The sequence below is a fragment of the Penicillium daleae genome (assembly GCF_028827525.1).
Source record: "Penicillium daleae strain IBT 16125 chromosome Unknown utg000002l_segment0_segment0, whole genome shotgun sequence".
Taxonomy (NCBI): domain Eukaryota; kingdom Fungi; phylum Ascomycota; class Eurotiomycetes; order Eurotiales; family Aspergillaceae; genus Penicillium; species Penicillium daleae.
Genome location: NW_026623150.1, coordinates 987250 through 1011518, shown reverse-complemented (window position 1 = coordinate 1011518; position 24269 = coordinate 987250). Strand labels below are relative to the sequence as shown.

Below are 24269 nucleotides of genomic sequence, written 5' to 3'. Positions count from 1 at the left end.
AGCTTCCTGTCCCAATAGTCCAATAATATTGGCTCAGTCCTGATTGAGCCCCACTCACTTTACAACGCTGGTGCAACTTTGCCATTGTAAATCCGGTCATCCCTCTCCGTTTGTCCGCTCCTACCAACCAGGCGCACAGCTGCTTCCAATAATCAACATTTCATCCATCGCGCTATCGCTCCATTATCAATCAAATTGCTTACTTCATTTGCGACAAGGATTCGCTTGTGACAGAAAATGAGTCATGATTCCACAAACGCCGCTGCACCAAAATCATGTCTTGAATGTCGTCGGCGCAAAATCAAGTGTGACAAGTCGATCCCTTGCTCGTATTGTGTGAAGGTCAAAATCAAATGCCGCTACCCAGCGCCAAAGACGCCAAACAAAAGTGGAAACTCGAATTTAAGCAATGAAGTTCTAAGTGCTCGCATTGATGGAATCGAGAGCTCATTGCAATCCTTTGACCATAGTATTTCCCAAATCTGGGAATTGTTGCGACGGAGTCACGCAGCCTCAAGCTCTGGCGGGAACGACAACCAGGGTCTCGAGTGTCGACTTGTGGGCGGGCAATCCTTACCAGCGGAGCGAACCACTGATCATGCATGTTTGACCATTCTGACTTCCTTCGCTCTTTGATTCTGATTGGGTGTTAGGGATTGGCGGGTTTCGACTTACACAACTCAAGCACGGCTCATGATCTCCAAATTGATCCAGGATTGGGGTTCCCACCGAGCCATGATGGAACAGAACCACCATTCAGACTATCTTCCACGGCATCTCTAGCCTCTCTTCACCCACCTCCCACTGCTGTGTTTTTCATGTGGCAAAGATATCTCGAGAGGGTTGATCCAGTTTTGAAAATAACCCATGCGCCGACTGTGCAACGGAATATTTTGAACATTACACGAGACAAATCCCGCTTCGATTTAGATTTCCCCCATCATACTCTACTACTCTCCATATACTACACCTCCGTAATCACAATGTCAGGGGAAGAATGTCGGGAGGAGTTTCAGGAGTCCAGAAGAGAAACTTTGAAAAGGTAAGTTCTCCGGCGCCTATTGTACCAAGTATCCTACTTACTGCGAAAGATTTCGAGTCGAGCTGGAGAGGTCCCTCGAACGGTCTGACTTGCTTAACACATCTGACCTGACCGTTCTCCAAGCTTTTGTGCTCTACATTGTAAGTCGGCTTTCCCGTACAACACATGAAGAGAACCTAACTATTCCTGTAATAGGTTTGTGGGAGATGCGACAAGCAAGGTCCAGATACTAGGCGCTTAACGGAGGTTGCGATCAAAATCGCTTTCCAGAATAACTTACATCGGGATGGCCTGGAGCTCAATATCTCTCCCTTTGAAGTTGAAATCAGACGTCGTTTGTGGTGGCAGATCTGTATCTTGGACGTACGAACGGCCGAAGACAACGGCTCGGATCCACATATCCTCTCGACATCTTTCACCACGCGATATCCTTCCAATATCAACGACGCGAGCCTTCACCCTGATATGAGCGAGATGCCTGAAGATAATCCTGGGAGAACAGAGATGTCCTTCACTCTTGTCAGATTTGAAGGGAGCAATTTCGCACGCCGATTAGTCTTCTCCGATAAGTTTTGTCAAGAGAATTCATACGAAATTTTGTCAGCTCCCGAGAAATGCTTGGCCATCAACAAGTTCAGGGAGCAGATAGAGCGAAAATACTTGTCTCATTTAGACAAGAGTATTCCTTTGGATTTCATTACAGCAGCGTCAATTCGCCTCATACTCGTCAAACTCAAACTTACAGTGAAAAAGCCCCGAACGAGACAAAATCAACATCTTATCATGCAACATAGTTTCCGAAGGACTTGTGTCGAGACTTTGGAACGTGCGCGCTTGCTGCGCCAGTATGAAAAGGGAAAGCAGTGGACTTGGCTTTTCCAGACATACCTTGAATGGGATGCCCTGTCTTATCTGTTCATCAATCTGTCACTGGTTCCGGTAGATGATGATGTTCATTTGGCATGGGCCGCTGCTAGCGAAATCTACGACTATTGGAAGACCCATAGCGATGTCTGTCTTGATCGCCGCTGGAGAAATATCGAGGACCTGAGGTCGCGGGCTTTACACGCCAGAGATCTGGTGCAGAGAGAGCCTAGTGTCTTTGCGACGCTACGAGTGGACAGCTTTAACTCTGATCATGGTGAATCAAATCGCCTTGATACCGTGGATATAGACACTCCGGTACAGGGCACATCGATCAGTAAACCGGAAGTCGTTTCGCAGGTCTTGCACGGTGAAGATGTTACTCAGAGCTTGGATATTCCGAGCGCTGGAACAGGCTGCCAATGGAGTGCAGGAATATTTGAGAGATACTTTCAAGTATTAGATTCCGAGCATGACTTGCAAAACTCGTGGCTTTAGATATGCCAACCACCGAGATGCATTCGAACAAAATTTGACAGCGCCTGATCACGGATAGTTAAATGTCCTTGGGCTATGTACACATCATACCTATATGTCCCTATAGTAAGGAAGGAATTGGCTGGCTCATGGATCTTCTTCAAGGTCGAAGATCTTTCCTGGATTCAAAAGCCAATGGGGGTCAAGGGAGCGCTTAAGACTCCGCATAACGTCAATTGTAGCCGGGCCAAGCTCTTTCTGCAGAGATCCTTTCTTACCCAGACCGACGCCGTGTTCGCCCTGTAAATTACTGTTAGTAATGCTCGCTTATAAGTTGACACCGAATGCCTGGTCATACCGTGCAAGAGCCCTCCATTTCAAGAGCACGATCGACCATATCATAGACGACTTTCTCAACTCGGGCTCGCTCCGCTGGATCTTGACGATCGTACATAATGCTCGCATGGAAGTTGCCGTCACCGATATGCCCGAGGATACTGGCAAATAGACCCAGAGAGTCCAGCTCCTTCTTCGAGACCTCGATGATATCGGGCAACCTGGAGAGCGGCACTGCAACGTCCGTTGACCATACTTCGGAACCTTCCTTGCGTAGTGCCATCATACTCCACAGAGACTGTTTGCGCGCAGACCACAGGTCATGTGCTTCTTTATCATCCTTTGCAAATGTGAATTCCAAGGCATTCTGCGATTTGAATCAGTAATCTTGGCAGTTTCAACCTTTTCCCACGTGCGACGTACATTATTCTTAGCAAGTTGTCTCGTCAAGTTAATGCTATCAGCAACACCTGCTGTCGTTCCACTGAACTTGAAAAACAGCGTGGGAGATACGCCCCAAGTTCTGCCGGTCCCACCTGCCTTATTGATAACGTCCATTTGAACTTCGTCCATGATCTCCATGCATTGAACCTGGATACCCTTCCTGATCAATTGCATAGCAGTAGATGCACAGTCACGGACGGTCGGGAAAGCAACAACTCCAACCCGAGTAAGCTCTGGAATGGGAACTAGCTTCAAGGTAGCTTCTGTCACCATTCCCAGAGTTCCCTCCGAGCCCACAAATAATCCTGTGAGGTTGTAACCAGCCGAGGTCTTACGAGGACGTCTGCGAGTCTTAATGATATCGCCATTGGCCAAGACGACCGTTAAGTTGATAACCGAGTCTTTCATTGTGCCATACCGTACAGCATTCGTTCCACTGCAATTTGTACCGACCATACCACCGATCATTGCGGATGGACCGGGGTCCACGGGGAAGAAAAGACCAGTGTGCTTGATCTTTTCATTCAGATCCATCCACTGAATAGAAGGCTGTACAACAACGTCCATATCATCCTGATGAATATCCAAGATTTTGTTCATATAGGCAAAGTCAATAGTCATTCCGCCATAAGGTGCGGAGAAATTGGCTTCCAAGCTCGAGCCACCCGAGTAGGGGACCATGGGCATCCGGTACTTGTGGCAGACCTTGGCAATCTCGGCGACTTCTTCGGTGTTGGTAGGATAGGCGATCGCAACGGGGAGTCGGTCGGCATTCAGGCTCGACCATTCCGAGTAACCGTGCTGCTGCAGATCATCCTCGTCGGTGCTAATGGCATCTTCGCCCAATTTCACTCTTAGTTCAGAAATGGCCTAGAATTGTGAGTTCACGATCCTAGGGAGATTGGGGGAGGCGATTGCCGTACCTTCTCAAAATCCTTTGTAGATCCATACTGTGGCTTCTTCGCCACTCGTGGTGATTTCTGTCCATACGAGGCATAGCCATAGCCTAAACCTGCAGCTAATGCGGAGACGAGCAAGGTGCGAGTAGCGGTCCAAGATGAGGAGTTGGTCGAGCTAGAGCTGGAGGAGCTATCCTGACGCTGGTTGCCATTCGTAGTGGTCGTGGAATTTACCCGAATTGCCCTGCTGGCCACAAAATTCCGAGACGACGAGATCCGGGGGCGGCAATGGGGCAAGCGGGGAGTGGGGAGGAATCCACGAGGGATTGAGAACAGCACTCGCATGATGCTGAGGGAGCTATATGTAAAGATCGGAGGAGGACTTGGAGGCGGCTCGAGAAGCGCTATTGCATGACTATCAACTTTGAAATTATTTACGAAAGGAAAATCAGATCCCGGCAACGTAAGCGTTCACGACATGACGAGCTTGGATGGTGTGCCCCGGGAAAAAGCAGCGCGAGGTGATTCCCCCGCTTCGGACTTCGGCCGAGACGTGCGGGTGATTTCCGCGTGGGGGCGTGGGGGAGTCTATCACAGCGTAGAATGCAATCAGAGTGATTTCATGATATTTGGTGTTAGGGATCTATTTTCAATTGTAAAGCCTCTTCATGACTTGGATGAACGAGATATTGTAGAATTTCCGATGGGACAAACTCGAGCGACGATGCTAATTGGTCGAAGTATATCACCGCCCGTTGAGGGGGCAACCACGACAAACACAATTCTCGGCCACCACAATCGTGAACGAAGACAACGATTGCGTCAAATCTCGCCCTTCCTGGATGTATGATTGCCATAATGACCGAGGAACTCAATCGCCTCATGCATGAGGTGGAACGCGTCGTGACAGCCCCATACGTGCCCTCCCTCCAGGTAACACGTGACATTCCGGGGATAGAAAGCAGCGAGAGTTGACACCTGTGCATAGGATCTGTATAGCTTCATCCAGGCCAGCTCTCCTTCAACAATCCAATTATGGGCTCTTCATAAGCCCTGCCAGGTGGGCCTGTTGGCCGAGATGTTGGTGGAGAGTCTGTCTCGATCGCGGGTCGCGCTCCCACTGCTCACAGCTTTTGGTAAGTAACCCGATGCCGCTCCACCTGGATGTTAACTGGTAGTAACAATGCATTAGCACGTATCACAAGTTTTAGAGATGTGTTGCTGGATCGTCAGCCAATTCTCCTGGATGCTTTCCTCGAGCAAGCCCTCGTTGCCGGAGAATCTGAGGTAGGTGCGTTATGTGGTGATGTTCCCTACGTAGATGTACTGAAAGGGAACACAGTATGATCCAGCATGCATTGCATTGCTCTCTTCACCACTTCCGCAAGGCTTCGCACCCCCAGCTCGTCTCGCCGGTTTCATCACGAAGCTGGTGTCATCGATGGCGGCTAATCCCGGAGCTGAGACAATAGCACCCTTATTTACCCTAATGACCGGGCTTCAAGGATCGCCGAACTTCCTCAACGACGTACCCACAGAAGTCATGTCGAATCTGCAGCTGGAGTTTACTAAAACGCTGCGCAACCTCGACGACCATATGGGTAACCTCTTGGGCTTGGCAACTTTTGCACAGATCTCAATGACCCAGCGAAAGCAGCTCGACCAGCATCCTGGAACAGGCACCCCATCTTGGCTCCTCAACATACAGCACTTCTTTGGCCCGAAGCGAGGCATGAAGACATTGGATCTGGTTGTCTTGCGAGTCATCCTGGCCTGCTCCTCGAACTGTAACAATCTTACACCAGCCCAAGCTGCTGAAAGCATTCGTCTTGCGATAGGCATTGCCAAGGCTGTTGAGCCAGATCAGAAACAATCCTGGATTTTGAGCAACTCGTCCAAGATTGCCAAGCTGTCTGAGAAGGTTTCTAGGGAGAATCTAGATAGGGAAATACAGGTTATGGTAAGCACATTTCTTCCAGCCTTTTCTCTATCCGTTAGCTGACCCACCGTGTCCACACTTTCTCCTGTTTAGGGCGTCGTCTTTCTGCTTTCTCTCCAAAATTTGGGGTCTTTGCCTACTCATATCGGTGATCTTGGCCTCCGCCTCCTTGTCTCCAAGGACAGTAGGGCAATCTTGGGAACCATGTCTCCAGAGCTTGTTTCGCATATGACACAGTCGTTGGGGGTTAGTATTCTTTCTATTAGTGCAAAACAGTTTGACTCATTCCTAAGCAGGGCTATGATGAATCTGTCGTATACGAGCTTATGCAGTTCACCGTTGATGCCTTAAGAGAAGACAGTGCTGGACGAGATTCTATGTTCAATCTCCATGTGTCAGATCTCCTTATCTCAGGATTTCAGGCCAATCTGTCCCAACATATAATTACATCTTTGTTGAAGTCAACTTCTACCAAACAGACCATCGCTGGTCTTTTCGGAAAGTTTCCAGCGGCGCCTGCTCAATTACAATGTCACGGTTCGCAGATCTGCCACTGTGCGTACAGCTCCTTGCAGAACAGGATCTTGCTCAACCTGTTCAATGTTTACTTCACTGCAGCTCTGTCACTTAGTGGTGATACCACTGACATTCTTATCATGAAGTCCTTCGTGGAACGGGCCGAAAAGTCACTTAGCCATTTCAATTGTACTTTCACGCAAACTGACTACAGTGCTTACCGCAGTTCGCTGTATCTACGTAACAGGCAGGAGTTCACTTCGAAACGCCAGCCGACTCGAGATTGGCGCGCGGCGATCACCGAACTGCATGTGCAAAATGCGGAGACATCTCACAATGCCATTATGAAGAAGGTTGATGACATTTGCTTTGATCTTGAACGTCGTTGTTACGATATCGAAGGCCCTGTGCGGTCCGCTGAGGAAGAGCGGGACAGACAAAAGTGTGAGGCTCTGCAATTGAAACAGCAAAACGAGGACTTGGCCCGGCAGTTGGACCTTTCAACACAAACAATTTCCACACTTCAGCAGGATCTTGCCAGGCTTGAAGAGCATGCTGGGATTGCCACTAGTCGTGCCGAGGAGCTGTCGGAGGCGCTTGAGTTGGCTCGACAAGAACTACGTGACCAACAGCTCCATTCAGACGATGCAGTCCGAGCGGAGCAAGAAAGAGCTCGAGGCAGAGAACTAGAGTTGATTGCAACGTCTACCGAGAAGGATGATCAGCTAGAGGAGCTACAAGAATCACTCCGTCAGCTGGAGTCCCAGAAGAAACACCTTGAGCAGGTAGTTCAGGCATCCTCCCATGAGAGGGCCACCTCCGCCGAGACGACCGCAGAATTGAGGCACGAAATTACTGAAGTTCAGGCTCTATTACAAGCAAGCAAGGCGCTCTATTGCCAAAAAGAAGATGAATTCAAACGCCTTATGGCGGAGAATAATGGTCTCCAGACGGAGCTTGGCTCTGTTCAAGCAAGGGTAGGTCGTCCTCTCTCCTTAGCACACATAGTTTTTGATAGTTGCTCACCAGAATTACAGATGGAAGTTCAAGCTCAAGAAACTGAACGACTCTACTCGTCGTTACGAGAAGCAGAAGAAAAAGCAAAATATGAGATACTAGCTCTTACTCGCAACAAGGAAGCAGAGCTTGCCAATCTTACCTCTGAAGTATGCCATTTTTGGAAATCTTATTGGTTTGAAAGCGACAAATTATGCTGACAAAGACCTACAGATAACCAAGCAAAAGGAAGAAAACGGTCTTCTGCAGAAAGCCATGCAGACAGCTGGAAGTGAAGTTTCCAAGGAAATACAGTCCAAAGAAAAGCGCATTCATCAGTTGGAGAAAAAGGTAGGCAGTCGTTCTTGAAAGCTTTATTGCTCCTTCTGCTCCCTTTCTAATATACATCTCCTAGATCCAATCTCTTCGCGATGAGAGAGCGACCAAAGCTAGAGAGTTTTCAGAGGCGCAGCAACATATTGGCCGCCTTATGAATGTTATGGGCTTCTCCGCAAAGCCAAATGACAAAAGCTCAACCAAATCGCAACGGAGCAGAGACGCTGATATTGTCCCGACTCCTAGTCGGCAACAATCAGCCAAATACGACGACGATGACGACGACGATGACGATATACAACTCGCAGAATCTTTCGAATCTCTGGCATCCAACTTACAAGGTCCTACTCCAAAACGGCCCAAAGGCAATGGGTGCTCGACCCACCCTTTGCAAGCACCCCCTCCCAAGACCCCCGCAGCTGGCAGCTCGGTGGTCAATTCAAATCTCGCCAAAATAGGTACCAGAAAGCCTTTGATTGAAGTGGGTACTAATAGTCCTGTCAAATCACAAGTCAGTCTGGGGTCTAAGGGGAGCCAATACGAGGCGGCTTCGGCTGGCAACATAGGCGAGAATCGACTGCAGGATCTGGACTTGGACATGGATCTGGAGTTCTCAAAGGACTCCTTTTGCACAAGCACGGCATTCTCTGCTTCTAATCACTAGTTGATAACCCGTTTCATGCACATACAGCGATGAATTTCCCTGGCTCTTGTACTTTTCTTATTGATATCACGTCACTTCCGTTGCTGCTTCGCTGCTATTCTAACCTTAAATTGATTAGTTGTACACTAGGCCAGTAGTCACTACATACTAATATTCTTACATCCCAGTTATTCCAAAGCCTTCAGTCAGCATTATATGCGTACTCAAAGGCATCTTTTCATCTAACTAGCATCTCAGCCTCTGCAACTGCTATGCCGTCTGTGCAAGGAATTTACCTTTGAGCAAAGTCGTTCTCAGTCTTGGAAACTTCCATTCTCTCTTACTTTCCTCATCACGTTGACCTCAGAAAAGGATACAGTATCTTTTCAACTTCTCAAGCAGCACAACGATTCGCGATCCTAGCCTGGGTTAACTAGCTTTCCACCATAAGTCCAGGCTCTCTGCTTCGTACGCCTTCAACAAGATATATACCAAACAAGTTCCTCCGCAAGATCATACAACTTGCCCATTCCCACTTACGGAAGGCAATCATCGCGAACCTGTCACTCTAATGGCAGTTTCCTCTGGTTTTCGTTGTTTCCAATTTACAACGTATCTATCACACGCTTCTATCTCCGTCTTCTCCTCTCGACATAACTCCTCATCCATCTTCCTATTCTATCTTCCGGCTCTTCACTCCTCACATTGCCCAAAATGTCGACCTCGTCTGGATCGACCAGCATCACACTCACCTCCTCGGGCCCGGCCCTTTGGCTACCCTGGAACAAGTGGGAGACTGTTGGTGTCAATATATCTCAGGTGCCAACAGAGGCAACTACCCAGGTCCTATGGGAAGCCTTCTCCAAGGAGGGCGAAGTCTGTTCCATCGATATCTTTGATGACCGCCATGGAAACCGAGGCTCAAAGGGCCGCATCCGTTTCAAGTATGTGCACATTTTTCAAGCGGCTCCATATCATTTAGTCCTTGTTATTCACTATCCTTGCATGCTGTGTTGCTGTTAGATGCTAATCAATTTGGTGCTCAATTAGGCCACCTCCATCAAATCCGTTTTGGAAAAATGGGAATTATGATATCCTTCTACCCAGCGGGCGCATTGCGAGACTCGTCGTCTCGCTTGATCTGACCCCGCCGAGTCCCTTCCTAAGAAGCCCCAGCCGCGAGGATGTACTGTATCCCAGGGAATGTGTAAGTTAATCCATACCAGATTGGGTTTAATATATTGATATAGGAGTACTAATGGTCCCCAAAAACCCAGCAAAACCTGCCGTGCAAGAGGATTGATGTTGGGATTCTCATGGACGAATCCACCACTTGTGCCATGCGCATTTTCCAGCAGGAACCCAAACCCATGATTGCGGTGGATGTCCCGTCAAAGGCATTGTTTGCCTACTTCGGCGTCACCATACATGAAACTCGGCCATTTACGCCTGGCGGACCAGAGGTCAACCCGTCCACTTTCAGGGTGAAGATACCCTTCCTCCAGCTCGCACAGCTGTGGGAGGTTCATGACCCAGAATCCCACGAAATGTCTCTTATCGTCATCCTGGACTCTCCACCTGTGTATCATAGACAGTCCACAGATATTCTGGCCACTTTCAATACGCAAAGTAGTTGGCGAGACACGGATCTGTGGCTGCGTCAAACATGCATTGCCCACAATCTCGGGGCTCAGGACCAGGCCAAAATCAGTCTGCGCAGGTCAGGTCAGATTGTTGATCTTGGTATGTTACATCTTCAAGACTACGTTATCTAGTTCTCTAATTATTGACATCCCATACTCCTCACAGGCAGATGGAATGTTTTCAAGTTTACATTCTCCACTAGAGACCTCCTGGAGCAAGATTACAAGTTCTTCATAGGGATGTTAAGGGACCACAATATCTCTATCGACGATGGGAAGCATTTCAGAACTGTTTTGGAGCGCCCAGAGCCTGTGTGGCGCTGGATTGATATATCCGACTCTAAAGCACGGTTTCGTTCAACGCTCGAAGAGATGGCTCATAATGATTATGTCTATCTTCCATTCGAAATTCGGTACCAATTGGAGGTTTGTCTCTCTCAAAGGCATCTCTCTGAATTCACGATGTCGCGTGAATTTATTGTGCGTCTCATGGAACTGGGAGCTGCTTCGGCCGTAAGACTCCTGGAGCACGTTGCCACGAACAAAGAACAGTATCTTGACCCAATGAAGATCTTCAAGATCAGATACCCAAAGGGCATCTCTGATTCAGCCATTCCTAGCTACTGCTGCTTCATGCGTACTGCACGTGTGACACCAACCACTGTTCACTACAACACTCCGACGATCGACACCTCGAATCGGGTGACCCGCAACTACCAAGAGTTCCTCGATCGCTTTCTTCGCGTTCGATTCACGGACGAAAAGACTCAAGGTCGGATCTATTCATCGCCTTTCAAGTCAAATGACGAGATCTTCGTTCGGATCAAGAGAACCTTAACAAATGGTATCACCATTGGGGATCGCCACTATGAGTTTTTGGCCTTTGGTAACTCTCAGTTCCGTGAACATGGCGCATATTTCTTCGCTCCGACTCCCAATCTGACAGCTGCTCACATTCGGGCTTGGATGGGTCAATTCAATCATATCCGAAATGTCGCTCGTTATGCTGCACGGTTGGGGCAATGCTTCTCAACGACGCGAGCTCTTGCTGGCTGCAACGTCACTGTCAAACAGATACCCGATATCATCCGCAATGGGTACTATTTTTCTGACGGTATCGGAAAGATCTCGAGATTCACGACTAGAGTAATCTCGGTGGAAATGGGTATCTTGAATCCCTATGGCGAGCCTCCATCAGCTTACCAGTTCCGGCTGGGTGGGTGCAAGGGCATGTTAACTGTTTCGTCTGACCCGATCGTAAACGATGTGCATATTCGCCCAAGTCAAATCAAGTTTGAGGCCGAACATAAACGCTTGGAGATCATTCGATGGTCACAACTCTCCGCCGCTACGCTCAATCGCCAGCTGATCTTAGTTCTATCCGCTCTCGGCATCAAAGGACAAGTCTTTCATGACAGGCTCAATACCATGTTAGAGAGCATCAGATATGCCATGGATAGTGACAAACAGGCTATTGAATTGCTTGAAAAGTTCATCGACCCGAACCGGACGACGTTGGCGCTGGCGGAAATGGTGTCTGCCGGGTTCCGAAGGACGAATGAGCCTTTCGTCAGTTCCATGTTGGCTCTATGGAAGTCCTGGCATCAAAAATACCTCAAAGAGAAAGCCAAAATCTTGGTTGAAGAGGGTGCTTCACTTCTTGGAGTTCTCGATGAAACTGGCACCCTCAGGGGTTACTTTAATCGCGCGGTGTCGAAAAAAGGATGACCAAGGAAGAGAAGCTGGCAGCCCTCCCGGAGATCTTTATTCAAGTCAGCAGCATGGAAAAAGGTGTCCGTCCCAGAGTCATCCAGGGAGTATGTATTGTCGCTCGAAATCCGTCGCTTCATCCAGGTGACATTCGTGTTGTGCGTGCTGTGGATTGTGAGGCGCTCAGGCACTTGGTCGACGTGATCGTGTTCCCGCAGACCGGTGACCGGGATGTCGCGAGTATGTGCTCTGGGGGTGATCTCGACGGTGATGACTATATGGTCATCTGGGATCAGGACCTTGTTCCAAAACAGTGGTTCGCAAAGCCCTTGATCTATTCCAGCAATAGGGCTCCAGATCTGGACCGCCAAGTGACTATCAATGATATCACCTCGTTTTATGTCACGTACATGAAGAATGACAGCCTGCCGCGAATTGCGCATGCTCACATGGCACATGGGGACCATCTTTTAAATGGTGTATACGAACCGAAGTGCGTCCGCCTTGCCGAATTGCATTCGGATGCTGTGGATTACAACAAGACAGGGATCCCTGCTGTCATGGAAAGAGGCCTTGAACCACGGGTCTGGCCGCACTTCATGGATAAAAAGAACAAAAGGTCTTACCATTCCAAGAGAATCCTAGGCCAACTTTATGATGCTGTCAAGACGGAGGATTTCTCGCCAAAGTTGAGCAACCCATTCGACTCCCGGATCCTCGAATGCAGCCTGGTGGAGGCAAGCAAGAAATTCGAGCAGTTTGCTAGTGAGCTAAAGGTAAACTATGACACATCAATGCGGCGGATTATGGCACAGTATGGAATCCAGACCGAGTTCGAGGTCTGGACAACATTCGTTCTTGAGCACAATTCCATGTCCAGGGACTACAAACTGCACGAAGACCTGGGAAAGGTTGCGAGTGGCCTCCGATCGAGCATCCAAGAGCAATGCTACAAACATCTTGGAGGAAAGCGAGATTTTGGACACGTTGCACCGCTGGCAGTCGCCATGTATCGCGTCACTCATCAAGAGGTCCAAGATGCCCTTGCAACTCTGCGAGGCGAAGTTGCCTACGATGACCACGATGATGTCCCCGACTTACCCGACGAGCAGGAAATCGAGATCACCAGACTGCCTCTCATCAGCTATCCTTGGGTCTTCTATAGTGTCCTGTGCACAGTGGCCAGGAGCGCCGTTGATGAGTTGCAGAATGCACTGGCTGAAGCGCAAGCCATCGATGCCAGAAAGGCCCCGTCCAAATTCTTCACTCATGCCGAGGTCATGAAGATCGTTGGCCAGACTGATTTCACCGTTCGAGATGAAGCTGGGGCCAGGGCACCTGCAGAGACAGATGCAGAATTTGGACACCATGGGTTAGATCGCGACCTCTATGAGAACGATCTCTACCAAGAGACAGGAGGCGGTGGTTTCTCTTCGGTTCCAAAAGAAGAGATGAAACAGGATGATGGAAAGGACCGAGATGTCGTTGTGACTGCTAATGATGGAAGAGCCTCCGCAACGGAGTTGGTCTTGCTGACCAATGAACATAGGGAGGGTATCAAGGAGAAGGTTGAGAGGGCTATTGAGGGACCACTGGGTGAGGATGACGATGAGGATGACGGAGACGTTCACATCATTGAGAGGGAAGGCGATGTGAAGCCTTCCGCAATCGACGAGTTGATCACATTGGTAGGGGACGACTACGATGCTGATGATGATGACTGGTGAGCGCATGGTGTGCTTCGCCAACGAGGACTTCATGACAATGGTCTCAAATTATGGCGTTTGGGGCAAGGAGGAAACATTTGAAGCGATGCTATTCGCACCGGCGTTTACTTGTCTGCCGCTTGCCATCAGATTCGAATCTTCATCTTGTTTTCATTATTGTAGAAGAAAGAAATTGATATCCATGTTCTTGCCCGACGAACCAAATGCACCTTAGGAATTTGAACAGCACCCAACGCCTCCGCAATGACCAGTCATTCATATCGAAGTAGCAATGAAACCAAACCAGCTTCAGACCTCCAGAATGGATGGATTTGATCAGTGTAGAAGGCTTTAGGATTACCAATCCAGGCCTTCATCCCCTTTCTTCTCTAGCAGTTCTACAACAGGATCTAACACAGCCTTTGTATGTTGCAAACCAGCTGCGCCTCTAGTCCTGGAGTAGAAGACAGGACAATCCATGCTATCGCACACAACGCTGTCGCCTGGCGGAACGGCCATGCATGAACGACACACAGCCTCCAGGTCGAGAACGCGCTTCTCAGCCCGCTGTAGCTGAGAAATAACATCCAGAAGAGCGAGTGGTGCGGCTGCTGCAAACACTCACAGCATACAGGTACAGCAGCATCGGATAACTTGGCTCGACAGATGATGCAAGACGAGGATCGCATATAAGACTCCAGAGTCTTCTTTGAAATACCAAACTCCCGGTTCGAACGAGACAGGGCTGAAGTTGATGCGTCGACTCGGCGAATTCGTTGCACCTTGGGCATTTCGTCATACCATTGCCGCACGTTTGCCCCAACAAGATTGAAAATCCGCTCGAGGGGCGGGATGAGGTTCTTGGTGATGTAGTATTCGGCATCAAGGTCAAGTTGTGCGTCGTGGAGAAGTGTCTCCGGTGCCACGCATCGGTCGATGAGTCTCGATCCAGGTGCTCCAGTAATGACGACATATGGGACACGTTCGCCGTACTGCGGCTCCGACCGAGGGTCCTCCAGCAGGCGCTTGGTACTGATCATCGCCCCAGCGGGGAGGGTGCCACGTTCACTGTAGGTACCCAAACGAACCTCCCGAGCAAAACAGAAATCTTGAATCGAGACACGGCCCTGCATAATCTTGCTGCATTGTCTTTGGAAGTAAGATTTCACTTGACTAATGTCTGCAGTCCGGAAGAGAAGCTTTAGAGCCTTTTCTTCGATTTTCTGCTCTGCGGGGGTTCCATCACGTCGCACCGTTTCAATACCTTTGGCGTCGAACTCGGGCTCGGTTTGTTTGCGATGCTCGTATTTGAATCCGACATAACGCTTCTTAGCTAAGAGGACGCAGGGGTGGTAGACTTTCTCGAATTTGAGTTTGATGGGGCGGGGATTCATGTCTGTCACTGCTTGTGCGATTTCTTCGCCGATGTCAAAGGCCTGGTCTCGGGAGCGACCCTTGAGATAGACAAACAGACTGTCGGTGTCTCCATAGACAACCTCGGCCCCCCATCTGTCGACAGAATGAATAAAGGCAATGGCTTTTTCCAAGGTCTCCCGCCCAGATTGAACGATGCTGTCTGCGATCTCGGAGCAGGGCATCCGACCAGAAAATGAGGCAGAGGTGTATCCGTATGTCACGTTGGCAATTAACTTGAGGGCCAACTGTCGATTATTGAGCAGCCGTTGTAAAATCCTGTCATCTTTGTCGGCCTTCATTCCTGTCTTGACCATGACTCGAGTTTCAAGAATTTCCGTAAGCATCTTGGCAAGCAGTGACTGGCGGACCTCTTGATTTGCATACATCATGCCATTAGGTGCAATGTTGATTTTGTCCTTCAGAAGCTCCAAGAGTCGCGGTACCCGCTTGTAGTCCATGAACCCCATTTTATCTCTGCCACGCCACTGGACAGCACGGCCAAGAAAGGTCGAGTAACAGTAGTTGTAAGCAATCATCACGCTTGGGTAGAGAGACTGGAAGTCAAGAACCAGAAGAGGACTTGTATAGAAGTCGCTCTGCGGCTCCATGACCAGAGGCAAGCATTCCAGGGCATTTTGCTGTCCGACTTGTTTCCTACTTGGGGAGACAAGCAAGAAGTTCTCTGGCTTGGCAATTCTGAACATCAAAGACTCAACCTTGAATTGGGATCCGCGAGCAATGACAGAGTAAAAGTCGATTCCCAACAATCTCGCTTGCTCGCTGGTTCGAGGAATCAACTCATTGGCCTCGATGATTTCCAGATTCATTTGCACTCGCGATGTGAAATACTCCACAACCTTCAACATATTGCGAGGCTTCCCACTTTGATGCCATTGCGTAAGGTCTTTGGCCGAGTAGTGCGGGATTCGGCGCTGCAGGAGATGAAAAACAACATTTTCCATGGTATACTGCAAGAGATTCAACTCGCCTCTCATTGCACGCCAGATATTAATCATGTGCCGGCCTGTCATTTGAATGGATGAGGCATGCTCAAACCCCCAACGGTCATCCTCTTTGCCAAATTTCGATTTCGCTTGCGACTTGACTCTGGACAACTCCGCGCATAAATCAAAATCATACTTCTTCCGCGCTCGCTCGATCACGTATCCCCATGAGCCATTATGGACTTCATAACCCGTGATTATGTCCGGGTCGTGGTAGCGAACGATGTCAATCAATCGGTTGATCAGGTCAAGTTCAGTTGGTTCATGCTCAACCTCTATCCTGAGCGCTTTTGAGATCTTGGCTTCTGGTCTATCCCCCTCACCTTGGTAGACCATGCCAACATGCACGTTTGGCAGATAACCGTTGACCTCGATGTCCTCGTCGTCGGATTGCAGACACCAGAAGAGGCACGATATCTCATCCTCATCCGGATGAGCCAAAAGCGATCCACGCGTGTTTACATGGACTTCCAAACTCATCGTGCTCATGTACTGGGTTTGATGTTCCACGCTAGTGCTCTTCGCTTTTTGAGAGTACTTGAAGCCGTAAGGGTTCTGTTGTGTCGGGCCTTCAATCTGTGATAGAGCTTCCACATTCTTAACGCTGCGGGGTTTGTGTTTAACTGGTGTGGTTGTATTAATACTAGGTTTGTGTGACGATGCCTCGATGTGCTCGAACCAGTCGACCACTTCAGACCGACTGGGGGGCGCTGGTGCAAACTCCCATACCCTGGCAGTACACGATTCGCGCATTTGCTGATCAATCCTCTCTTGTTTCTCTCTATCAATGAGAGTTGAGGGTTGATGCTCGCCAAAAATTCCGGGTATATTCCCCGAGGGATCGAAGTCAGGAAGAAAGTGTATGGTATCGCTTTCCAATCGAAACTCCCGGCCAGCGTACAGCCGAGGTCTTTCGGGAACATCAACATCGTCGCTGTAAAACGCTTTTTGATAGACGACAGAAGGCCGGCCAAAGTCATTCATGGTTGATATTACTTCCCTGGTGCTGGGACTAGCGAATTTGAAAAGACCCAAAGTCGCGTCTTTCTGAAAGTCAAACGAATCATGAATTGTTGACTTGAGACGGGCAATGTGCGGATCGAGTGCAAGGGAGGATTTTGGCACTGTGGAAGATGAGCGGAGGAGCGAAGACGATCCACTAGCATCGCCTGACGGAGCGCTCGTGGCTGATCCGGACGGAAACGAGCCCGGCAAAGTCTGAGCTCCTCGATCTTTCTTCGATGATGGATTTCCATCATCTTGGCTGAAACGTAGGATGGTCATAGGGTCATTCGGGTCCTTGACGACGGGGAAATTTAGTCTTTTATTGTGTACTTGCGCCGTCGTCTTGGATGGACGAATTGTCTTCTGGGATGAGGACGAGCGAGACTCCGATGACTGCGATATTTCGAAATGCTGGCTAGAGCGATTTGCCCTCTTTGTGGTTTCTACATAATGGGCTTCTTCGGTGCAATTTTCCTGCGCACCTTCCTCGTCTGTGAGGCTCCAGAACCTCGGCTTCTTGACTAATGGCACTTCATCACAGGTGGGTTCGGTATGTGGTCGTTTCGAATTCTTTGATCTCTCATTAAGCTCGCGCTGGGCTTGTATATCGGCTTTGAGGCCCAATTCAAAAGCAGGGGGCGCCGTGAGGAAGCTGTCAGTCGAATGCAAGCCGAAGACGTTGGACTCGTGCGCAGGTCCTGATTGGGCTTCATTGGGTTCGGGGATATCATCGAAAATGCCATCATAGAAGCTTTCTTCAAGGGCTGGATTCTCGTGAAGATTCGGCTGATCCTGAAGCTCCTCCTCTCCGTCCTCATCCGTCCTTGACCGGTCGAATTCTGGTTCAGAAGCATAGTTTTGGTCGGCCTGGGAGGACAAAACCAGGTCTTCATCAACAGATATCTCAGGCTTTGTTTCGTCAAAAGCCTGCGAGGCACGATTGTGATTGTCCAAAGTCGAGTCATTCAATCTGTCCGGATAGAAATCTTGAACGCTAGTCAAAGCTGTTTTGATATTCGTCTTCTCGGTGTCAGAACCCAGAAATGTTTCAAAGGATGTACCTCTCCCATTATGTTCAGACTCTTCATCCGCGGCGATTTGATGTGCCAATTCGCGAAATTCCTCTTCGTGGACCCAGCCTCCCTTAGCTTGATTGCGTGGGTCGGCAGACATGGAGACCAAATCCTCGGGGCCAAATGGGGTACTGTCTGGATCTGTGAGTCCCAGTCGTTTCTTGCGTCTCCTCGTCTCATCTTGCCAAAGCCCAGCCACGCTGGGGACAAGGCGCTCGTTGACCGCAGCCGGCCTCAAGAACTCTGTGAAGTCGTGATGCAAGGGACGTTCTTTGATGTCAAATCGGTTGAGTATGTCTTGCACGCAAACGTCTACTTCCAAAGGGCAGTGGCTCTGTTTCTGTAGAGCAGGGTCATCAAGGATGCTTTCTGGGCTGATGGAGCGGTCATGCCAGCGATGGTTCAGATTGCTGAGTTCCAAGTACTCGGGTACCGGTGCTCGAAACTTGACTTTGCTGCAATTCATGTACCCACAACCGTATAAATTGTAATCACACATCCATTGTGGTACATACTGTAGGTGGCTCTCGTACGGCTGGAGTGGTCGTTTCATCACTGCTCCCTGATGTAGCAGGTCCGCTAGGCGAGTGATATAGAATGGATTGAGCAAATAGATCTTGAAGAAAGTCCGATAGCCGACATGATATCCATAAAATGGAATCCCTTTGACAAGAGTAATGTGCGCGACATATGCGGTCTTCCTATCATAGGCATTGCGGCGATAGCTCACTGCCAGGGCGTGATCGATTGAAAGGTGAAGAGTACGGATCGCCGAGCTCACTACATAATTAGTCTCAAAGAACGATCGATCGCACATCGGGTTCGGTCTATTATTAAACACACCAGCTTCGGGCGACAACGATCCATTGTATTCGATGTACAGATACGGGAATGCACCATGTACATGGACGCATATTCGTTGTCCAGTTTCGGTCGCTCCAAACACTCGGATCACAGGCACTCGAGCCCTGTAATCCTTCTCTGAAACTCCATCCCGAAATGGTAACGGGGGATCCAGTTCTGACGCGGTCGCCTGGTAGTGATCGATGCAGTTTAGGCGGACGCGAAAGGGCTCCATCGATTTCAGATAGCTTCACCAGGAGGTGTCAGCGACATCGTGCGAAGGAGCGCTGAACAGTTATCTTCCCATGTGAATTCAACCCCTTCGTTGGATGATTCGCGACTCGCCGATAAATAATGCGAGACGTGAGATATGCCGCAGTATGTATGACAAACGCGCAAACGGACCGCGAGAGGGACGCCAGATCACGTGAGTGCGGGTAAATCCCAGCTCCGTCGATCACTACATCGGGGCAGGTCTTCTGTTGAACCTCGCCTCATCTTCTCTTCAGACAGCTTGGGTACATCTCACAGTTTACATTTGGGACCGTTATTCATAATACTGCAGTAACATACTGCGCCTTTGTCTCGCCATCATGACGTCCCGAAAACCAGCCGATGTGGCGTCGAAGGAGCGCAACGAGTACATTCCGGCATTCATCTCGAAAAAGCCCTTCTACGTCGACGACGAATCCAACGATGACTACCTTGAACATCAGCGTCTACAAAAGAAAGCTCAAGATCAGTCAAAATGGTACGACCGAGGAAAGCGCACCGGACCAGCTGCTACCAAATATCGCAAAGGTGCATGTGAGAACTGCGGCGCAATGACACACAAGACCAAGGAATGTCTTAGCCGACCGAGGAAACAAGGTGCTAAGTGGACCGGCAAGGATATTCAGGCGGATGAGGCCATTCAGAAGGTTGATATGGGATGGGATGCAAAGAGAGATCGCTGGAACGGCTACGATGCTAGTGAATATCGTCAGGTCGTTGATGAATATGAAGAGCTTGAGTCGATGAAGCGAGCGGCGAAGGAGGGCGCCGATCTTCGAAAACTACAAGATGGAGAAGAAGGAGAAGACGCACAAGACGAGGACATCCGATACACCGAAGAGTCCGACATGGGCCGACAACAGAGTACCGCCACGCGCAACCTCCGCATCCGAGAAGACACCGCTAAATATCTTCTGAACTTGGACCTTGACTCCGCCAAATATGATCCGAAGACCCGTCGAATGGTGGATATGGGTGCACAAGAAGATCTGGCTTCTGCGTTGGTTGCAGAGGAAAACTTTGTTCGCGCTTCCGGCGATGCAGCCGAATTCGAGAAGGCTCAGCGATACGCATGGGATGCACAAGAAGCAGGTAGGGCTCAGATCCACTTGCAAGCCAACCCAACATCTGGGGAATTCCTGCGGAAGAAGGAGAAAGAGGAAACGGAGGCCAAACGCCAAGCCCAGCGCAAAGCCCTCATGGAGAAATATGGAGGCAACGAGCATCTCGGCGCCACTCCCTTGCGAGACACGATGGTTGTCGAGAACGAGCGGTTCGTGGAATACGACGAGTCCGGTGCCATCAAGGGCGCTCCCAAGAAAGCTACAAAGTCGAAGTACCCTGAAGACATCATGGTCAATAACCATACTTCGGTCTGGGGCAGTTGGTGGTATGAATTCAAATGGGGCTACGCTTGCTGTTACTCGACTGTGAAGAACAGCTACTGCACGGGCGAAGATGGCAAAGAAGCCTTCCAGCAAGAAGGCAAGATGTTGTTGCTACCAGAGGCAGATGGTGAGGCCGATGGCGATGCTCTAGAATCCTCGAATGGTACTCGCGAGTCCGAGAGGGAGGAGGTCCAAGAATCAACAGCAAATAACAGGAAGAAGCGGACGTTGGAGGAGATCAAGGCCGGCATCACAGAGGAAGAACTGGAGTCATACAAGCGGAGTCGCCTGGCTGCCGAAGATCCCATGGCAAAATTTATTGGGAAAGACATTGATTAGCGTATTCAGAAGGAGATCTTGTTCTTGCTTCTCATTTCCGAGCGTTTCGGTTTCTAATACCCCTCCATGGTTTGGATGAACAATTTGTACATTACAATGTTCCCTACGATTACAAAAGATCTTCACATGAATCCTTGTGTAAAAATTTTTAAGGGTTGCCACACTTTTGCTTCGTTCGGGTAGTCTGCAGCCTTCAAGCGGGCCGTATATAAAGAGATCGTGGAGTAAAAGTCCTCTATGGGCCTCGGATCATTTAGATCCAGATGTTGCTCCTCAGGCAGCAAGTATAATGTCACGTGATGTTAATAATTCAGCACGGGCCATCTTCAAATCATGTGATTGATATCACGTTACCATCGTCAGGGCTTGTGCCCTGGATCCCGTGACATGCCGTGCCCACAGGTTTCGCTTAGCCGACACCATCACCACTCGAGGGAAGTTTCGATACGCCTAGCGACGACGACCCCGACAACAGCCCTTCAACGGAATTGCCAGGTACGCTTGCATGCTGTCCCTTTGACTTGCAACGAATATTGTTCCTCCTTCAACTTACTAACATCATATTGTCTCCGGCAGTTCCCCTAATTCAAAATGAGTACGTCGAATATCGAGATCTCGCTCCGCGCAATCGTCGGCAACATCGAATCCGTTCAATAACTGACAACCTCCAACAGCCAAGGGTACTTCGAGCTTCGGCAAGCGCCACAACAAGACTCACACTCTGTGCCGTCGTTGTGGTCAGTATTTCCCATGATCCCACGATTCTTTTCGATCCACCCATCCGGTCCGAAGTGTGCAATTTTCTTTCCAAGGAGTGATATGATTTGGAATCGGTGATGGACTACAACGGACTACGATGGGTGGACGCTATGCAATGATCTAGGGCCAAATTACTGACGGACTTTTGTTGCGACTTGACAGGCAAGCGGTCCTTCCACATCCAGAAGTCGACCTGCGCCAACTGCGGCTACCCTGCTGCTAAGACCCGCAAGTGTACGCATACTCCCCCTTCTCTCAGATGAAAACTTCGATTGGATGCCAGAATAGCAGTGTGGAGGATACGACCGTGGCTCCCAGATCATCGGCTTACCCGCATTTCTTGATACAACAGACAACTGGAGCGAGAAGGCCAAGCGCCGCAAGACCACTGGCTCCGGCCGCATGCGCTCCCTCCGCGACGTCCACCGCCGCTTCACGAACGGCTTCCAGACTGGTACCCCCAAGGGTGCCCGTGGCCCCCAGAGCTCGTAAATCAACAATATTCTCCCATTCGGCGTCGCGTTTTCGTTGCTCGGAGAGGCTGGAAAAGAAATGAGGGACGGGTCGGACATCCTGGCATGACATGGCCTAGCATTGCGAGATAGATTTACTCGAAATGCAAATGGCAATTCCGAAATAAAAAAATATCGCTTTTTCACGTGGAGTTGGTGTGGTTATGATCGTCAATCTCGTCCTTTGTTGCGTCACTTGGACATAGTCTCGGGGACAGCAAATGGTCGAGGGGATGAAAAGTTGTACGAGGAGGGCGAAGTGGCATAAAAGTCAAGACTACGGTCTTGGAAGCATGCATGAATTTCCTTTATTTCTTCCTCGTTTATGACTGGCGAATATCCCCATGTCGTGACAGATAACAATGCGAAGATATCTCTCTTCTATCTCTGGGTCTCTATCTTGGATGCGCAGTCGCGTTCTGTGGGAAAGAACCAAATCTTCAACACAGGTCTTCAATTTTTAGATTCTACCAAGGCCATATAACTATTCTAGGACATCCCGCAACCGAAAGGACTCATGACTCGCCACGCCCAAATACTCGAACTCCGCCATCTCGTTGGATATAGTACAGCAACTCTCTTTCTTCCAAGTTGTCTTCTGCCTCACCAGTCCAGCCGCCACCCCGACTGATCCTGAGCACCCCACTTACATCCCTCGCGGCACCGGTTTCGAGCGTACGGAGTTGCATCACGGATCGGGCCCTGTGGGCCATACCGATGGCAAAGGCCGCATGTTCTGTCTCAATGGGCGAAGATTGCTGGATCCCACTAGTAGACGCATTATGTATCAATGGGGAGTCAGCAGCCAGAGTCAAGACAGTCGCATGCGCATGCTACACGGCAAGTTAGTTCGTACTCGTATGAAAGCTGGCCGCATCAGTTTTAATGCCATACCTGCTGTAGACCTGTTACCCACTCTGCCATCTCCGTAGCTCCGATACCCATGCTTGCACCAGTAGCAGCAAGAAGGAAATCAGGCTGATCTATGATCAACAACATCTCATCGCCTTCAGCCATGGAACTCTTCTGTCGATTGATCTCGGCGATAATGTCCTTCTCCATCACATCCAGGGCGGCAACCCCGTGCCCAGTAAAATGCAATTTTTTAGCGGTGCCAGGTTCTCTCTGGCGAAGACCTTCATTTCCAAGCCGCTCGGCCGTTACCGTTGAGGGCGGTCCCCGCCCCGGCACTGTGCCAGGCTGAGATCGGAGAGGAAGGGTTGTGCGCACCGCGCTTCCTGTGTTTGTCGGTGCCCCAGAGGCAGTGCTAGGAGTGTTGAATAGCTCTGATAGACCGTCCACAAACGCAAACTGTTGCTTATCTGCCAAGCGTGCAAGATCCAGACCCTAGTGAGCTGTCAGCATTACACGAGTTTTGAGATGGCGTCCAAGCTCGTTGGGCCCATCCGAATACAATGATTATGATGAGCACTACGCTGGATATATCTCATTGTTCTAAACTTACCAATCGCTTTGCCTCTGCCCGCCAGAATTCCCAGCTCCGTAGGAAGCTCACGAGGACCACTTTCCTCTTCACACCGTTGGCTAGTTCATCACTTCCAATGGTGACATTCGGGCTTGAAGATGTACCAAGAGCTGCATACAGATACCTAAGCACGAGCCAGTTGGATGTTGCACCCAGAATCGATGATATCAGCGTGAGCGAAGACTCGGGCTGCTTTGATAGATAGGTTGTGAGGAGGGGTGGCAGTGGGGGTTGAGAGGGCATGATTGCGCCTCGGCTTGCCCAAGCTCCAGTGGTCTAGCTGCTTGAATCAAGATCTGATCTGTCCAAATATCTTGGAATTTCCAATAGAGATACTCTTCTAGCACTTCCTTGAGGTGGTGATGCTGGTGATGGTGAAGTGGAAAAAAATGAAGTGGTGATGTGATTGGCCCGCTAGGTTTGGCATCCGTGCCAAGAGTATCAAAGTGTTGCTGTGTTGAATGCGCCGACTCTATAGTGGACTTTGGGTTCCATTACTATACGATTAGGATTGAAATAGCACTAAAATGCTGGATGGGTGCTTCCTATTGCTTAATTTTTAATCCAATACCGACCTCATGAGAAACTTCATACAAGAATGCGGGGTACAATGGACAAGA

At 49.6% G+C, this 24269-nt stretch overlaps 8 protein-coding genes across 8 annotated transcripts; 5 read left to right on the top strand and 3 right to left on the bottom strand.

Annotated features, from left to right (window-relative positions):
• Window positions 1-983: 983 nt before the first annotated feature.
• On the top strand, window positions 984-2404 carry N7458_001397 (transcription factor domain-containing protein; the record flags this gene model as incomplete). The annotated part of the gene is made up of 3 exons (XM_056904780.1): window positions 984-1042; window positions 1092-1182; window positions 1238-2404. The coding sequence occupies 3 exons, from the start codon at window positions 984-986 to the stop codon at window positions 2402-2404; spliced, it is 1317 nt and encodes a 438-aa protein (XP_056768887.1).
• A 126-nt stretch (window positions 2405-2530) lies between these two features.
• Window positions 2531-4407, bottom strand: N7458_001396 (D-lactate dehydrogenase; the record flags this gene model as incomplete). Its single annotated transcript, XM_056904779.1, has 4 exons — window positions 2531-2683; window positions 2742-3086; window positions 3143-4033; window positions 4087-4407. The coding sequence occupies 4 exons, from the start codon at window positions 4405-4407 to the stop codon at window positions 2531-2533; spliced, it is 1710 nt and encodes a 569-aa protein (XP_056768886.1).
• A 513-nt stretch (window positions 4408-4920) lies between these two features.
• N7458_001395 (uncharacterized protein) lies at window positions 4921-8513 on the top strand (the record flags this gene model as incomplete). Its single annotated transcript, XM_056904778.1, has 9 exons — window positions 4921-4995; window positions 5051-5198; window positions 5255-5349; window positions 5405-6022; window positions 6095-6247; window positions 6298-7494; window positions 7555-7683; window positions 7748-7864; window positions 7929-8513. 9 exons carry the CDS (start codon window positions 4921-4923, stop codon window positions 8511-8513), a joined length of 3117 nt encoding a protein of 1038 aa, XP_056768885.1.
• Window positions 8514-9206: 693 nt separating this feature from the next.
• On the top strand, window positions 9207-13572 carry N7458_001394 (uncharacterized protein; the record flags this gene model as incomplete). The annotated part of the gene is made up of 5 exons (XM_056904777.1): window positions 9207-9436; window positions 9543-9699; window positions 9770-10235; window positions 10302-11845; window positions 11869-13572. The coding sequence occupies 5 exons, from the start codon at window positions 9207-9209 to the stop codon at window positions 13570-13572; spliced, it is 4101 nt and encodes a 1366-aa protein (XP_056768884.1).
• A 336-nt stretch (window positions 13573-13908) lies between these two features.
• N7458_001393 (DNA-directed DNA polymerase zeta catalytic subunit REV3) lies at window positions 13909-19127 on the bottom strand (the record flags this gene model as incomplete). The annotated part of the gene is made up of 4 exons (XM_056904776.1): window positions 13909-14124; window positions 14184-18504; window positions 18565-18829; window positions 18893-19127. 4 exons carry the CDS (start codon window positions 19125-19127, stop codon window positions 13909-13911), a joined length of 5037 nt encoding a protein of 1678 aa, XP_056768883.1.
• Window positions 19128-19485: 358 nt separating this feature from the next.
• slu7 (mRNA splicing protein SLU7) lies at window positions 19486-20892 on the top strand (the record flags this gene model as incomplete). Its single annotated transcript, XM_056904775.1, has 1 exon — window positions 19486-20892. One exon carries the CDS (start codon window positions 19486-19488, stop codon window positions 20890-20892), a length of 1407 nt encoding a protein of 468 aa, XP_056768882.1.
• A 591-nt stretch (window positions 20893-21483) lies between these two features.
• N7458_001391 (60S ribosomal protein eL37) lies at window positions 21484-22143 on the top strand (the record flags this gene model as incomplete). The annotated part of the gene is made up of 4 exons (XM_056904774.1): window positions 21484-21487; window positions 21567-21629; window positions 21814-21885; window positions 22004-22143. 4 exons carry the CDS (start codon window positions 21484-21486, stop codon window positions 22141-22143), a joined length of 279 nt encoding a protein of 92 aa, XP_056768881.1.
• A 535-nt stretch (window positions 22144-22678) lies between these two features.
• Window positions 22679-23892, bottom strand: N7458_001390 (uncharacterized protein; the record flags this gene model as incomplete). Its single annotated transcript, XM_056904773.1, has 3 exons — window positions 22679-22996; window positions 23058-23510; window positions 23629-23892. 3 exons carry the CDS (start codon window positions 23890-23892, stop codon window positions 22679-22681), a joined length of 1035 nt encoding a protein of 344 aa, XP_056768880.1.
• Between the last annotated feature and the right edge of the window lie 377 nt (window positions 23893-24269).